Source organism: Citrus clementina, unplaced genomic scaffold, assembly GCF_000493195.1.
Source record: "Citrus clementina cultivar Clemenules unplaced genomic scaffold, Citrus_clementina_v1.0 scaffold_6, whole genome shotgun sequence".
Taxonomy (NCBI): Eukaryota; Viridiplantae; Streptophyta; class Magnoliopsida; order Sapindales; family Rutaceae; genus Citrus; species Citrus x clementina.
Window position 1 is genome coordinate 17,899,919 of NW_006262139.1, and position 15,262 is coordinate 17,915,180.

General features: G+C 35.2%; 2 protein-coding genes across 2 annotated transcripts; one reads left to right on the forward strand and one right to left on the reverse strand.

Moving 5' to 3' along the window:
* Window positions 1-4: 4 nt before the first annotated feature.
* Window positions 5-1,620, forward strand: LOC18038992 (E3 ubiquitin-protein ligase Praja-2; the record flags this gene model as incomplete). Its single annotated transcript, XM_006429589.2, has 1 exon — window positions 5-1,620. A coding segment is annotated over one exon (1,464 nt), but the record flags the coding sequence as incomplete, so codon positions are not given.
* A 102-nt stretch (window positions 1,621-1,722) lies between these two features.
* LOC18039929 (protein PIN-LIKES 6) lies at window positions 1,723-6,783 on the reverse strand. Its single transcript, XM_006429590.2, has 12 exons — window positions 6,499-6,783; window positions 6,113-6,388; window positions 5,927-6,006; window positions 5,702-5,826; window positions 5,063-5,184; window positions 4,502-4,693; window positions 4,302-4,385; window positions 4,073-4,147; window positions 3,387-3,487; window positions 2,699-2,751; window positions 2,234-2,422; window positions 1,723-2,046 (listed from the first exon to the last, which is right to left on the reverse strand). Exons 2-12 carry the CDS (start codon window positions 6,296-6,298, stop codon window positions 1,925-1,927), a joined length of 1,329 nt encoding a protein of 442 aa, XP_006429653.1. The 5' UTR covers window positions 6,299-6,388; window positions 6,499-6,783; the 3' UTR covers window positions 1,723-1,924.
* Between the last annotated feature and the right edge of the window lie 8,479 nt (window positions 6,784-15,262).

Here is a 15,262-nt window from a genome sequence, read left to right on the forward strand (position 1 = left end):
CTCTCATCGGAGGCTACCTCCTAGAGGAAGGAGGACGAGGTATAGCAGTAGCGAGTCTGTTGAAAATATTTTCTCACATCAGTTCTCGCATATGATTAATTTTGCATTGGAAAACCAACCCATTATCTCTGGGCATGAGGATCAATCCATTGATGGTGATGCTAGTGCTAGGTTATTTCAGCCTTCTGGCTCCCGTACATCTCCAAGTGATTCTCGAAGATGGCGACGGATTGTCTCTGATGCTGAAAGTGACGGTCTGGATTCTCTTTATCCGGAGAGTGAATCAAATCTTAGTTTCAGCCGCTATAGAGTTTTACATGGTGAGAGTGATGCTGTCTCTTATAGTGCTTACGGAGGCGACTCTGATGCATCGGTGGATGGCCATAGTTTCCTTGATAGAGACATGTTTATTCCACCAGAATATGGAAGCATTTTTGATAGTGACTCTGATATTGATCCAATGCATGCTGGTGGCCACCAGCAATGGAACTCAGATGATCCTGAAGAAGAAGAGGAAGAGGAAGAGGAAGAAGAGGATGGGGAATGGGAAGAAGCTGACATGGAGGAAGACACCGTTGAATCTGTGGTTGTAAGACCTCAACTTCGAAACTATTTTTCCAGTCCCAGTGAAAGAAATGTCCCAGTTAACAGAAGTTGGCCGTTTCAGTCACCTGAATTTGAGGGTATATTTCGTTGGAGAACTAGGGAAGGTAGACGAAGGTTAACCCGTAATATATTTGCTAACTTGGAGGAAGTGGAGTTAATTGGGACTTCTGGTGGGGATTATCTAGATGCAAGAGGCTTTGAAGAACTTCTTTCACATCTGGCTGAGACTGACAACTCAAGGAGAGGAGCACCTCCTGCTGCCGTGTCTTCTGTAAATAGTCTACCTCGAGTAATTGTTAACAAGGAACATCAGAAGCAAGAAGATCTAGTCTGTGCAATCTGCAAAGATCTTTTACCTTCTGGCACTGAAGTAATCCAGCTTCCATGCTTTCACCTATATCACCAGACCTGTATTTTGCCGTGGCTGAGTGCACGAAATTCATGCCCACTTTGTCGGTATGAGCTTCCAACTGATGACAAAGAATACGAGGAGGGAAAGCAAAGCATAAACAGTAGAATAGAGGTTCACGGAATCCAGCAGCATGGTGGAATTGAGGACAGTTCCTCTGATGCCTCAGATGAAGCTGAATCTGTTGAGGCTCGTGAATTTGGTCTGGGAAGATCTGGACTGAGAGATCTACCTGCAGTTAGCAACTCCGGCAGGGAGAATGGTAGAGGAAGATGGTTTCTTCTTGCGGCTTCTCCTATTGTCAGTCTGGTGGGCTTTGTTCTGGTGTTGTGGTTAGGCAATCCTCCGACTGCCAGATGGGGGCCAGTGACCCAGCCTCAAATTAGTTTTCACAACTCTGCTTCTCCAAGCCGAAGGGAGAACAGAAGCAGGAGATGGTGGTCTCTCTTTTAAACGGTTTTAAGGGTTCTGGTAGATAATTAATTATAGGCTTTGACTTGATTGGTTGCTGTTCGTGTTTGTAATGTGGTATCACCGGTTGTGATGATTCAGATGCAGGTGTTTGTTTCAGTCAAAACTTGTTAGTGAAAGTTGGTGCACGCAAATATTTTCGTCTGCAGTATTTATAGTTCTCAATTGCGTTTGTTCTTGGTTGATTGATAAGAAGAAACAAAGAGCTAATGATTTTAAATGAAATCTTAGTAGAATGAAAATTGAAAAGATAAGCTTCCTCTTAATCACCCTTCTGAACGAAGTGCGATTCAATGAATGGAAAAGAAGGGCGACGAGATTGCCCCCTCTTCCCTGCGAAGAAAAGCTTCCGAGTATTAAATTAATCTACTCAACTATTAACATTAATTGGCAGGGAATAAGCAATAACAGTTGATAAAGCATCAATTTGATGCACCTTTAAAACATTAAGTTGAGGTAGAGAATAATCCATCCAGCCATTGAGAAAACTGCAAATATATGAACCCAGAACAGGACTGCAGCTGCCTCCCTTCCACAACCCCGTAAACTGGACACAGCACCTGCAGATCAAGATCAAATTATCACGCAAATCAGTGCTACTCACTACATATTTCAGCCAAAAGATATAAACTTGAAACCACATATGCATTGCCCGTAAAGCCGAAATATCATGACTATTAGTTTCAATATTTGAATTATACTATTTAGCTGCTAATAGAAGTTCAGAAAATAGAATTGCATATTTACCAGAAAGAACTGATGTGGGCATTGTATGCTGAAGGAGTAGGACAAATTTGAACATCTTATCACCAGCAGGGATGAACCCAAGCTTATCAGCTAATGTGACGATGCCAAGTCCTGCAGGAGGCACCAAAACCAACCTCCCGAAAATAATAGCAGCTGTTGTCCGAAAACCAAGTTTTGCACTTCCAGGTCCTGAAAGCATAACAAAGAATAGCCACATTTAAATCATATCCTAAAGTGGTACAACAATCAAACTCCAACAATAACTGAAACGATAAAAGAAGTATCATAGCACATCACGTATGCAGACATTATAAGTTCCATTTTTTTAAGTACCAATGCCTTCAAATCTAGTATCAAAATATAGGACTCTTAAGACGAAGTATACTTTTTACACTTTATTTCTGGACACAATAAAAGAACAGCCACAGAGAAGATAAAAAGATGACTATTAGGAACACATCTTACCATCAACAAGGTTACCTCCTAATGCCAGCAAAATGCACGGGATCATGGCCTCCCTGATGATCGAAAACATCGTGAGCAATGTTATAAAAAATGTAGAACAGAAAGAAAAAGAAATAGAGAGACAATAGAAGAGAAAAAAAAAATGATCAGACATCACAGATTCAAAATAGAAGAGACAGAAATTAGAGAAAGGTTCAACAGAAGAAAATCATGAAAAATGAGATACAAAAGAACAAGAAGAAATAACCAAGAATGCATCATTTCATTCATCATGCCAAAAATAAACTTAAAAGATACATCTTATCCATTTATTAAGACAAATAAATCTCATCTATCTATTAACATAAACCCAACCTATGTATTAAGATAAACCAATAAATATTCAAACCCTATTCAAATAATTAACCGAATCATTATGAATTCAACATGAAAATCCATAGTTTGTTTTATAACTATATGCTTAAATTTGATTCTTAATTCTGCATGACCACTCTTTTCAACTTTTTAGATCATAACTTTTGGCTTCGCCAAAACTAGTGTGTCTATCCGCTACTTGCAAGCATCATCAATAACTGCTCAACACATAACAGACTAGCAATCAACAGAAACAGCAAAAGTGCGTCTAAAGGAACAGCTACAAGAAAGCACAAAGCAAATTGTTTTTCTGTGTAACTGCAAACAAACATACCCAAGAATAATACAGCTGTCAGTGAAGAAGAAAAGTGGAGCATCATCTGTAAATATCAGCTTCTTAAGGAAGGGTACCGCACCAATTCCCATGGCAAGGATCTGCAGCAAATAGGAGCACAGCAATTAACAAAAGATGAGGAAAGAACCACACTTCCTTCAACAGAAAATCCAGTTATAAAGGCAACCTAATTCATACAGTCATACTAGGAACATTAACAAATCATTCAATGAATAAGCATAGTCAATAGAGAATATTCAAAAGTCAGGGGTAGGTTATAGCTCATATGCAGATCTATTGGTGTAGAAGTTCATTGGACATAGAATCAAAATCGGTTCAATTTTGAAGATTCGAAACAAAAATTTAGAATCAGGGAGTCTACCTATCTGTCAACATACTGGGAACACATCCAGAACATGTGCCTTCTAACAATTTTCTAACCTTAAGCAAACATGTCATTCCAGCTTCAATTATAAATTGTGAGAATCGTACTACCACAATTCATATTTACAAGCATCAGAGTGGTCATGAAACAAATAATTCCAACCTTATGGATGCACATCTAGATAAAGTTTTGTCGCAATACTGTTATTATCAAGAGCAAGTCTGGTTACTATGGTAGCACACAACTTGAAAGAGGTGGGGGAAGTTATAAAGAGAAACTAATCAGCTGAGGTGAAACTTACCGAAGCAATGATAGGAGGTTGAAGGATTTGCTTCAGCTTCAACTTCTCATAAATGAAAATCAGAACCTCTGCAATCTGCATCAGGAAGCATTACATGAGACTGACACCGTTGATCATAGAGGGAAAAAAATCAATAAGAAAGCTATACATTTGACTGGAAAAACTGTGAATGTTATTCAGTTGAGCCAGAGAAACAAAAAGTTGAATACACAATCCAGTTGATTCTTACCTTTCCTCTCTTTGGATTTTTTGAATCTTTTGGTCCAGCCTCCTCAATCAGCAATGGAATCTGTTCAGTGGCAGGAGTGGCATCCTAGAGGAAAAAAAATCAATAAGAAAGCTATACATTTGACTGGCAAAACTGTGAATGTTATTCAGTTGAGCCAGAGAAACAAAAAGTTGAACACACACAATCCAGTTGATTCTTACCTTTCCTCTCTTTGGATTATTTGAATCTTTTGGTTCAGCCTCCTCAGTCAGCAATGGAATCTGTTCAGGGGCAGGCGTGGCATCCTTTGAAGAGTTCTTGATGGGAAGGCTTTCTTCGTCAATGTCAAAGGTACCTTCAGGTGGAGGTGCCAACATGTGAAATACATATGTGTACAGGATGATCGCACCAACCTACACATGCACATTTAAATTAATTTAGACAACAGTTACAACCAGACAAAAGAAAACCTGACTTTAATTTGCAAGACCAAACAGCAACATATCCAGTAAACGTCCAGTTTTATGACAGTGTGAACAAATACTGCTGCATTAGACTCAGGCTCCTTTGCATTAAAAACAACACCTAAATCTTATACATACGTGTTGCAGGAGACAAGATAAAACCAATAAAAGTTCATAAGAATAAACAATTCAATGTCATCTAAAAATTTCTTCTTCATGAACAGGTACGTGTGCAGTCACTAATTCACTACTTGTGTGCGTGTGCCGGTACATAAAACGAAGAAAATGTCTGAATAAGTGAGAATTCCTGAAACATACCCACTGTCCAAATGAAATATAAGCAGTCATCTGTGTGCTACATGTTTCTGGTTCAGCAAAAGGATTGGACGGGTCTCTACATAAAGCTGCTATCAGAACAAGTGGCACGTTGCCAATATTCCCTGTAAAATTTTCAATATTAAAACCCATGTAATTGAGGAGACCCAAAATGCTTAAATGCTAATACAAGTAAAAGAAACAGATGTAGCATGTGTAGAAATGCTGCATGGGAGTTTATATAAGTTTATAAGGAATTAAAGGGTTTATCATATACTAAAGATACCATACTAATATTACTTCTTCTGCTGGGTAGATATGATTAAGCACCTACACCTATAAGATAAAGCCTCTTGAGAGGACTGCATTCTCTGACACAATAACGTGATAACGTTGAAGCTCCTAATTCTAGGGAATTAGCAAACATATGCTTTCTCACAAGGAGAATCAAAATATGGTCCGCCACAAGTCGGAGGCAGATACTTTTCTTCGGTTATGTCTATCGAACATCATTACCTCCCATCATTCAAGTAATTTAAAGCTTGACCTCAGTTGAAAGCCAATAAAAGAACCATAATCAAGTATAGCACAGAATGCATCTGATGCAAACACCAAGGCATGTTCCAAAAGAAATCGGCTTACCAATTCCAATGTGAATTATGGTAAACTTGAAGTACGGGTATGGAGGACGAACTATATAAGCAATAGCTAAACCTATTAACGAGCCCGAAATTGTTCCCAGAACAACATTGATAGGAATGAACCACCTGAAACAAGACAACAAGATTCCAACTTCAGTAACCCTTTCGCTAATCGCGAATCAAACTAAACAAAAACAACAACAAAAAGCTACACAATTATTCTTACCACTCAATCATTTTCTGTAGAGTAATAGCTTGTCCAAGTTGTGAAAAAATCAAACATGGAAGCAAAAGTGTAAACACCAACTGCATTACAAGAACAATCAAGACTCTACTCCATTAAAAACAGATCAATAAAAAGCCATCAAATTCATAAACCCAAAACAGACAAAGATTGAAACTTGAAACTGACCCCATTCAAAAGCTTTCTCCCAGAAGCAGGCAAGATGTTAACATACTTAGACGCCATGAGAAATCCCAGAAAGCAAATAGTGAAAACTTTTGCAATTGGCAAAACTGCAATCTTTACCGTTCCTAACAGAGACTCTCCTCCAGCCTTTTGAGTTTCCATAATCATTCTCCCTATAAATTCCCTCATGTTTTTTTTTTTTCTCTATTTTTCTTTCCCAGCTCGATTTTCCAAATTCTCTGAAGAGAGATACACAAATCTTTAATAATCTCCTTGCAGCTGCCCCAACAAATCAAAATTAAAATCAATCAATCAGATAATTACACAAATTCAATTAATAATGCGAAATCAAATCAGACAGTATTCGAATTGAAACTAAACTCAATCACCTGAGATGCTCGGTGAGTAATTTGAAATGCAATGAAATTATTGAGAAATTGGGAAAGAAAAAGGCATCATATATCTGTAATTATATAATTACACTAACGATGACGTAGATGGAATCTGGAGTTTGTTAAACTGGCTTGCAATCAATTTCGTCCTTTTGAGTAACACTGAATTCAAATTACCAAACCGCCCCTGATTTTACTCTAGCTGCCGTGTTTACCCTCGTTTGACTGTTATTCCGTACCAACGGAAATTTCTTCCCGCTGCACACAACATGCCTTGTCAATTCTTTAATCAGTGTTATTCACGTTTTAAAAAATTAAAAAAAGGGAAAAAAACAAGTTCTTTTATTTTTCTTTTCTGTGGCCCTCCTGTTTCCTAGTGCCTTTTCTCTCTCTGCACTTTGCTAATTTATTTCATTTGACAACTTTGTTAAATAACAACAATTTGTTCTTGAAAACCTCCCATACAGGTAGACTCCAGGTAAATGTTAGTCTTTTCGTCTGCTTGGGGACACTGACTGTGCCATCCAACTTTGTTTTCCAACATCTTATTTACGGTGAAATTAATTTCCTTTGACAAATTTAAATAAAGTTAAGGTTTAGTTCTATTAATAAGTGGTGGTCTTCCTAGTTCCTAACCCCAAGTTTTGGGTTCAAATTTCAACAAAAGAATTATATGCACAACATTTACCCCAGCAATTGGACACCGTCCGCAGCGGGTTTATCATTACTAAATCACACCCGCACAAAATTTAAATTATTAAACCCACTCGTAATCCACTGTGGGTTTTAATTTTTTAAAAAAAATCAATCCGATGCGGGTTTTGACAATTACCAAACTCGCAATGATACTTAACAGATTTTTTAGGGGTTTCTGCATTTAAAATCACATATGTTCAATATGTAAATTTATAATAATAATCTAAAATTACACGTAACATACTCAATTTTAAATTTAACCAATAGAAATGGAAAATTAAAATACGCAAATCCATAAAAAAAGTCATAAATTAGTATTTAAAAATAACTATTATTATTTCACATTATCATTCAACACAAGCTCCAAGAGAAGATCTTCATTTCATTCACCACCATTAGCACCCATCCAATATGATACCTACAATAATGATTAAAATTAATATTTTCTAAAGAATAATACTTTTTAAAAACTAATCCGAAGAAAAAAATTATAATAGTGAAATAATTCATGCATTAAGTTAAAGAAAATTCAATCAAAATTATAATAAATATATAAGTATATTTTTAGATTTAAATTTTTTTAATTAAAATTAAATTAAACAATAATTAAAAAAGCTGCGGGTTGGTGGATACTCATATATTTAGCTAATACCAAGTTCATCTACAACCTAATGCGGGTTTCAATTTATAATACAAAACTCACCCGCAACCCACAAAGTTACCCACAGCCGGTGGATTTTGACGGGCAAAATTGAACGGATTTGCGGATACCATTGCCATCCCTACACAGCAGCAATTCAAAATAGAAAAATACATATGTGTGTGAGTGTGTCAATGTATAAAACATTGAAAGTCTATCTATATATTAAGACAAATTTTTGTGTTGTCGTCGGGTAAATTTTAAATTATTAAAATTGGCGATCCTAAATATGTTCAAATGCAAGGACAGTATTAGGTGTGACGACAGATTGATGAAAATTATAACTGAAAAAGGAAAAAAAAAAGGGGAAAGCGGGTTGTGTCGACTCCACCTTCTAGTCACAACCAAGTCCGGTTTTGGCTTTTGAGGTGTAGGTTAGGCCAACGAGCGGAGCGGTACATAAAGATCTTCAAAGATAGGTGTGGTCGCGCAAGTGCAACTTTTGACGGTTAAATAATTGATAATAAATAAAAACGACAGGATACTTTCCACATGAAACCAAACCGGACTCCTAATTTTAAAAGATATCATTACATTAGTTTACAACATCTGCAAGCTGCTGCTAATTTTTCTTTTTTTTTTTCTAATTTTGGATTATAATAAAAATAATTAATTAATTAATTACCTAAGAGTACAAATATATTGACTAGTGAAAGTGACATACAATAATAACAAGTAGATGAAGCAAATCGCGTATTACGGTACGTAGTGGGTACTGCCACCGTGTGGAGTTTTAGTTTTGTGGTGATACATGCTTCCAGTTTCCTCAAACTGGATTGCTTGCTTGCTACAGTTTGCTTTCGGTGATTGTTCAATTTCATGGGATTTTTTTTTTTGCAGGTTCACAACAGCAAAAGTTCAAATCAATCATAAGAATGTCCGGTGAATGGGTAATAACTTTTTCCTTTTTTTCTTTTTTTGGAGGGGGCCAATGAATTAAATGTGGCGGCAAGAATAAGCCATTGGACAAGGTTTACTTGCAACCTAACTACAATTTATAAAAAAATTTAAAAAAATATATATACATGGCGCTTTTATGTCCATATGTAGTTGCGAAAGCTGCAGTATCGGGGGGACATGTGGACGTGGGGCGCCGCGCCAGATTGGTGAGGGACGCTGGAAGCTTCATGGTCCATACTCTTTACGATTTCACTCGCGCACGCGGCAACGAAGTCACATTCAATATTTTTGACGATCGGGGTCACGGGTTTCCCACAATACCCTTGTGAATCGTGACGCCAGTATTGCATTTGTTTGCAGAGTTACAGCTCACTCACAAACTTGGTTGTGGGTCTCACTCGGATCCACAGCCAAACACTATTTAACACTATTCATGTGAGGGCTGTTACTTACAGAATCTGTAAGTTAGCCCTCTCCTTTGTTTGCATTCATGTGTGGGACAGAATCCGTACTGCTCTGTCGTTAAATTACAAATCTAGACAAAAAGCTGACAGCAGCAGCAGCAGCCGTGTATATCTCTGGTTTTTTTTTTTTTTTTAAATTAAGGGGCTTATGACAGCAGTCATGATGTATCTGCACCAGCCTCATCATGTATCCAATCCAATTTTAATAAGGGAAATTTACAACCGTCCACCTGTTTGTTTTGTCTTTTTCAAAAATACACAAATACTTTTTTTTTTTCAGCGCGCCACCTGAAGTTCACTTTTTGTTGCATTCTTCCACTTCCGTCTAATTTCCGTTAGCAAATTTAACGGAATGACCTTTTTACCCCTCAAAATTACAATTTAACCCAAAATAAATAGAAATTGGAGATAAATTGGATGGATTTAATTTTTTTTTCAAAGGTGGATGCTAGAAATTGGAGGAAAATAATGTTTGTTGCTTGCTAAATTTAGAAAATTTGTATTTATTTTTTTGGAGGAAAATAGTGTTTATTACTTGTTAGATTTAGAAAATTGATATTTATTTTTTCTCTTTCAAAAAAATAAATACAAATTTTCTAAATTTAGCAAGCAACAAACACTATTTTCCTCCAATTTCTAGCATCCACCTTTGAAAAAATTTAAATACATCCAATTTATCTCCAATTTCCATTTATTTTGGGTTAAATTGTAATTTTGAGGGGTAAAAAGGTCATTTCGTTAACATTCCGTTAAATCTACTAACGGAAATTAGACGGAAGTGGAAAAATGCAACAAAAAGCAAACTTCAGGTGGCGCACTGAAAAAAAAAAAAGTGTTTGTGTATTTTTGAAAAAGGCAAAACAAACAGGTGGACGAGTGTAAATTTCCCTTTTAATAACGTCATTTGGAACTATAGATACAGCCCAAAAATGGAGCAAAAGATTGAGACAAACGTGAGACTTAAACTTTGATATAAGAACCCAAATACTGTAAGGGGAGAAGAGAAGTGTCGTTTCCCGAACATCCGTTTAAGTTTTACTTTTTTACATATAAATATGTCCGCGACAACGAGCTTGATCGTGATTCACGAAAATGGAGTCGTGCATTGGAGAGTAGAGAGACTTCTCGTTCCAGCAAGAATTAAAGCTGACTTCTCGTGCAATGGGGGCTTTCGTGAAGTTTCATGACACGCGTTGTGATAAACCTTCTCCAAAGTTTCTACTTTGGGAACGTGATCAAGTTGAATATTAGCATATATAATGGCAATTTAATTCAAACTTTTGCTCTCCCTAAGGTGGGGTAAAATTGGTAATTTAATTATTATTTTTTTATTAATGTCTAAATAAAAAAATTATTATAAAAGGGTAATATTATAAAAGTAAGTCAAAAGAAATAAAAAGTAACGGTATGGGTATCAATACTTTAACGACAATAATGTTTCGAGATATTTTTAAAAATATATGAACTAAACGGACACTAATATTAAAATATATGAACTAAATGAGCTTTTACCCCTCTGGGTGCTCTAGTTTGTTTCGATGAAACTTTTTTCAAAGGTTGATGCATGGTTTTGAATTTTGATTGCTTTTTTGGGGACAAAAAAAATGGAATGATGCATGGTTTTAGTCATTTAGATCCTTCGAGTCAAAATTAGAATGTAGACAAATTTAAAAGAAAATGATCTAATGATTGAGCACAAGTGCCCACAACATGGTGGTGGGCATTTGGAAAATGAGTAAAATTTGTTATTCTTTGTGAATGGTATTTAAATTGCATATCAACTAGACAATATCATGTGCCTAAGGATTTATTTCCTATCATATTATTATATGATTCCAATTATTAGTTTTGGGACAATCTTACAGTCGTTATCAATAAGAACATGCTGGCATCATTCTTACTTTCCGACACATTAAACGATACTCCAATCAATTATTTGGCGATTGCCGCGCGTTAGCAAATCTAATAAATAAACAAATCGTACTATCTAAAGACTACTTACGTCGAGGCTTCCACTGAAATGTTTGGCCATTTGTCTACGTGTACGGTAAAAACAATGTCCCAATCTTTTTTGCCCTTCCTCTCTTACTAAGGGTATCCGATCATTCAAATTCAAGTCTAATCTATCATATATTGAATTTTATATTTTAAATCTAATCTACTGATTGAAATTTAATAATATAATCCAAATTAATAAAAATTCAAATCCAATTCAATCCGATTAAACTAATATTTTATAAATAAAAAAAATGATCAATTGCTCTCCAATATTCTAATTACTAGCAATTGAAAAAAAAAATTATCAACTCCTTTAAAATTTTATGATTCATGTTTTTATTATCATGTAGTTGAAAATTAGTTGAAATTTGGATATTGACAACAACCATTGATTGCAGCACGCAATTTTTACTATGCATTGTTATTGTATATCTATAGTTATACAATAATCATTCTTTAGTGAGGACATCCTCATTAAAATGATGATGCTAGTAAAATTTTTAAAAAATGCATATTTCAATACACTAACATATAAAAAAAAAATCTCTAATATATAAAAATATTTATTTTTTTTATATTTTACTGACATCCTCATTTTAATATAATAAGAATATTCTCATTAGATAATGATTCACTTATAAAAAAAAATTATATTTTTTTAAGGAAATTCGATTTTTTTTTTCAAGTCAACTATAAAAGTGACACGTACCTTTTTTAAAAAATAAATGGACAAAAATAATTAATTGGTTGGACTAATTTATATTGGATTTTAACACATAAACCCACAAACCAATTCAATAACATTGAATTTTTTATTTTGCAATCCAATCTAATCAAAGATCAACCTGACAAAAATTTAATTCATTTGAATTGGATTTATTGTTTTGGATCGTATATTGAAGAAATTATAGAATACATCAGAGATATCATGTCAGTCATACAACAAACAAATGATACTATGACATGTGTGTATTTATTTTAAAAACTCATCATGCAAGTGGTAATTATATTAAATTCAATTACACATATCATTAATGTAGATTAATGAGCAAGATAAAAACAAAATAATTAAATCCTGAAAGTAAACCTTTTATTTTAATCTTAACTAATTGATTAATAAACACTGATTCTTGAAATGGATGAAGAAGCCACATCTTTCATTTGTTTCCTCAGATACAATTTCTGGACAACCTACATTTCCTCTTGCTACGTACTTTCAATTCTTTTTATAAAAGCGAACCCATAAATTAATATAACCATCATGTCATCAAGCTTCAGTGAAAGGAAAAATTTTTTTTTTAAAAAAAGAACTTTTTTCTCTTATTTATTTATAAAATTCACTAACCACAGACAGAATATTCCGTTAATTTAAGCAATTCAAGGTTGACGAACCTTGAAGAACTTTTTTCTCTTATTTATTTATAAAATTCACTAACCACAGACAGAATATTCCGTTAATTTAAGCAATTCAAGGTTGACGAACCTTGAAGGCATTGCCTAGCCAAACGATAAAAGAACCAATTACGTTGAAATTGGATGAGCCGTGTTCATCGCGTCTTGTCGCATCCAATTAAATGTGCGAGCCAGCACAGCACAGCACAGCATTCATTAACAGCGAATGTAATTTGGGTCATATTCAATTGGGCCCGCTTGTAATGGGCAGCGAAGATAGTCCACATTCAGACCCCAAATAAAAAGTCCAGTCCAGTTATTAATTGGAAATGTTCAAGAAATTCTGCATTAAATGGACAAAGACTCGCCTTGGTATATCCTGTACGAATTAGGGTTAGGGTCCAAATTGATACGCGAATATTGTTTTGCGTGAAAATACTAAACGTCGGTGAAATTAATATATTAATAACTAATGAACACGCTGGTCAAGATTGCCAAGATGACCCAATGTGTTATGGGGCAAAATTATGTTACAATAGTTGTACCGTATCACTGTTGCAATCAGCCATTAGATCTATAATTATATAGTTATATTAGTTAGATTCAATAGCTGAAAACAACAGTGGTACCGTACTACTATTGCAACATAGCTGATTAATTATGATCACGACGGGCAACCCCATGGGCTGGTCAATGCTCGAATGAACAAGAGCCTATCTGAGCTTGTGGCTTCTTTCCCACTTTTCTTATTCACTTGAGTGTGATTTTGTGTAGGTAGTTTTCTTATTTAGTATGATGAGTGGTGTATACGCATTAACGTTGAATTTGGGTCACATTCACTTGCGCCCATCAAGATTAGTAAGCGCATAGAAATCAAAACTATAATTGAAAGTTGAGAAAATCAACAATTAATCGGAAAGGAAAATTAGAATATAATGTGAAAATTCCACAACACATTCCTCGAAAATTAAGAAATCTAAGAAATCAAGAGAAGAGTCCTGGCTAATAGAAATTAAACAAAACCCTGTGCTTCTGTCGACATTAATATCTCACTTTATTTAAGTGCTGGAAACTGAGCGCCATCCCCAATGTTAACAGTAGCAGTTGCTGCGCTTGCATCAGCCTTGTCGGTTGTGCTTGTGCTCGTGCTTTCACCATTATCAATAGCACAAGGCCTCCTGCTCCTCGTAACTGGTACTTGAAAGATCCTACTAACATCCACCGCCTTGTTATTATGAACTTTGTTGGCCTTAGTATTGGGCTTTGCCGGCTTGATGAGAAGGCCGTCGTAATCTTCTTTCTTCTTGCCAACGAGTGTCATCGACTCGAAATCTTTATCAGGACTGAGTTTCCTCCCCTCATGATCTGCAGCATTTTTCAGATTCAGATTCAGGGTCTTTTTCTTTTCAAGAAGCTCCTCCTCGTACTCTTTCAGACTCAGTTTTCTTTCAACATCGTTAACCACTGTCTGCGTCTGATGATGATTTTGCATGTCATCACCAGAATTGGTAACGTGTTGTTTCTCTTTTGGATTTGGCGTTCGAATAATCTTCGTTCCCGATCTCCCCACAAAATTATCATGCCCATGGGACTGTCTTGGCTTTGCCTGCCTCATCACTGAAGTAGTTTCTGATTTAGTTTCTTGATTCTTCATTCCAGGCGCTTGCTTCTGCTTTTGCTTCTTCTTCGTCCCAGCATTCGGCAACGGAGGAGTTGTAGCCGCAGGCTTTTTCTTGGGGACAGCATCATCAATATTACTGGAGTACCCGATTTTTTCATCATCAGCCAACACGTCAAAGCAATTCCTTACTACAAGAGCCATCGAAGCAGAGTATTGAACGCGCCGAGACTTTAATTAATTTGTAAAGACTGACTTGACAAAGACAATTGTAAGCGCGGTGCGCTTGGGATTTTCTTTTTCAATTTGGAACGTACAAGAATGAGGAGCCGTGTATTTATTGGCAAGCTTTTCAAAATCCGAGACGGATTTTGAGTTTTTGGAAATTCTTTCCCAACAAGAATATGATTACTAATTTGGTATTGTATTCATTGTCCTGTACAAATTAGGATTAGGACTGTTGTAAATTATAATTAGGCATCCTGGATCGTTATCGTTTGGATTAAAAAAAAATTAAATTAGTAAGGAACGCAGTATGCACGGGATACAAACTTCTTTTATAAACTATCGTGAACAAATTAATAGTCTAATACAAAATTATTACGAATAAAAATTGAATTTAGATTCAAAATTAACTTTTTTAATGGTGGCGTGAGCACTTTATAAATGCTCCATATACAACACAATAATTAAGTCGGAACAAATCAAGAGCAAATGTTAAATTATATTAGATATTAAAATTGTGATTTGTTGTGGACAATTATAACATTTAAAACTAAATAAAAATAGTGGGTATTAAAGTTTTATAAGATTTTTAACACAATTAAACTTCCAGAATATTATGGTCAAAATTATTTATATTTTGATCAATTCAGATTTCTGATAAAAAAAATTAAAATAAAAAACAGATCGTTACCTTACTTCAAAAGTTTCCGACCTATCTTTCTTATGCGGAAGATATGATAGTAAGTTAAACGAGTACTGAATTTAATA

Coding starts and splice junctions, on each gene's coding strand:
- LOC18039929 (XM_006429590.2), bottom strand. CDS start 6,298: ATGAGGGAATTTATAGGGAGAATGATTATGGAAACTCAAAAGGCTGGA. Junction 4,386..4,501: donor ATAATCCAAAGAGAGGAAAG/GTAAGAATCAAC, acceptor TTTTTCCTCTAG/GATGCCACTCCTGCCACTGA. Junction 3,488..4,072: donor AACCTCCTATCATTGCTTCG/GTAAGTTTCACC, acceptor TATTTGCTGCAG/ATCCTTGCCATGGGAATTGG.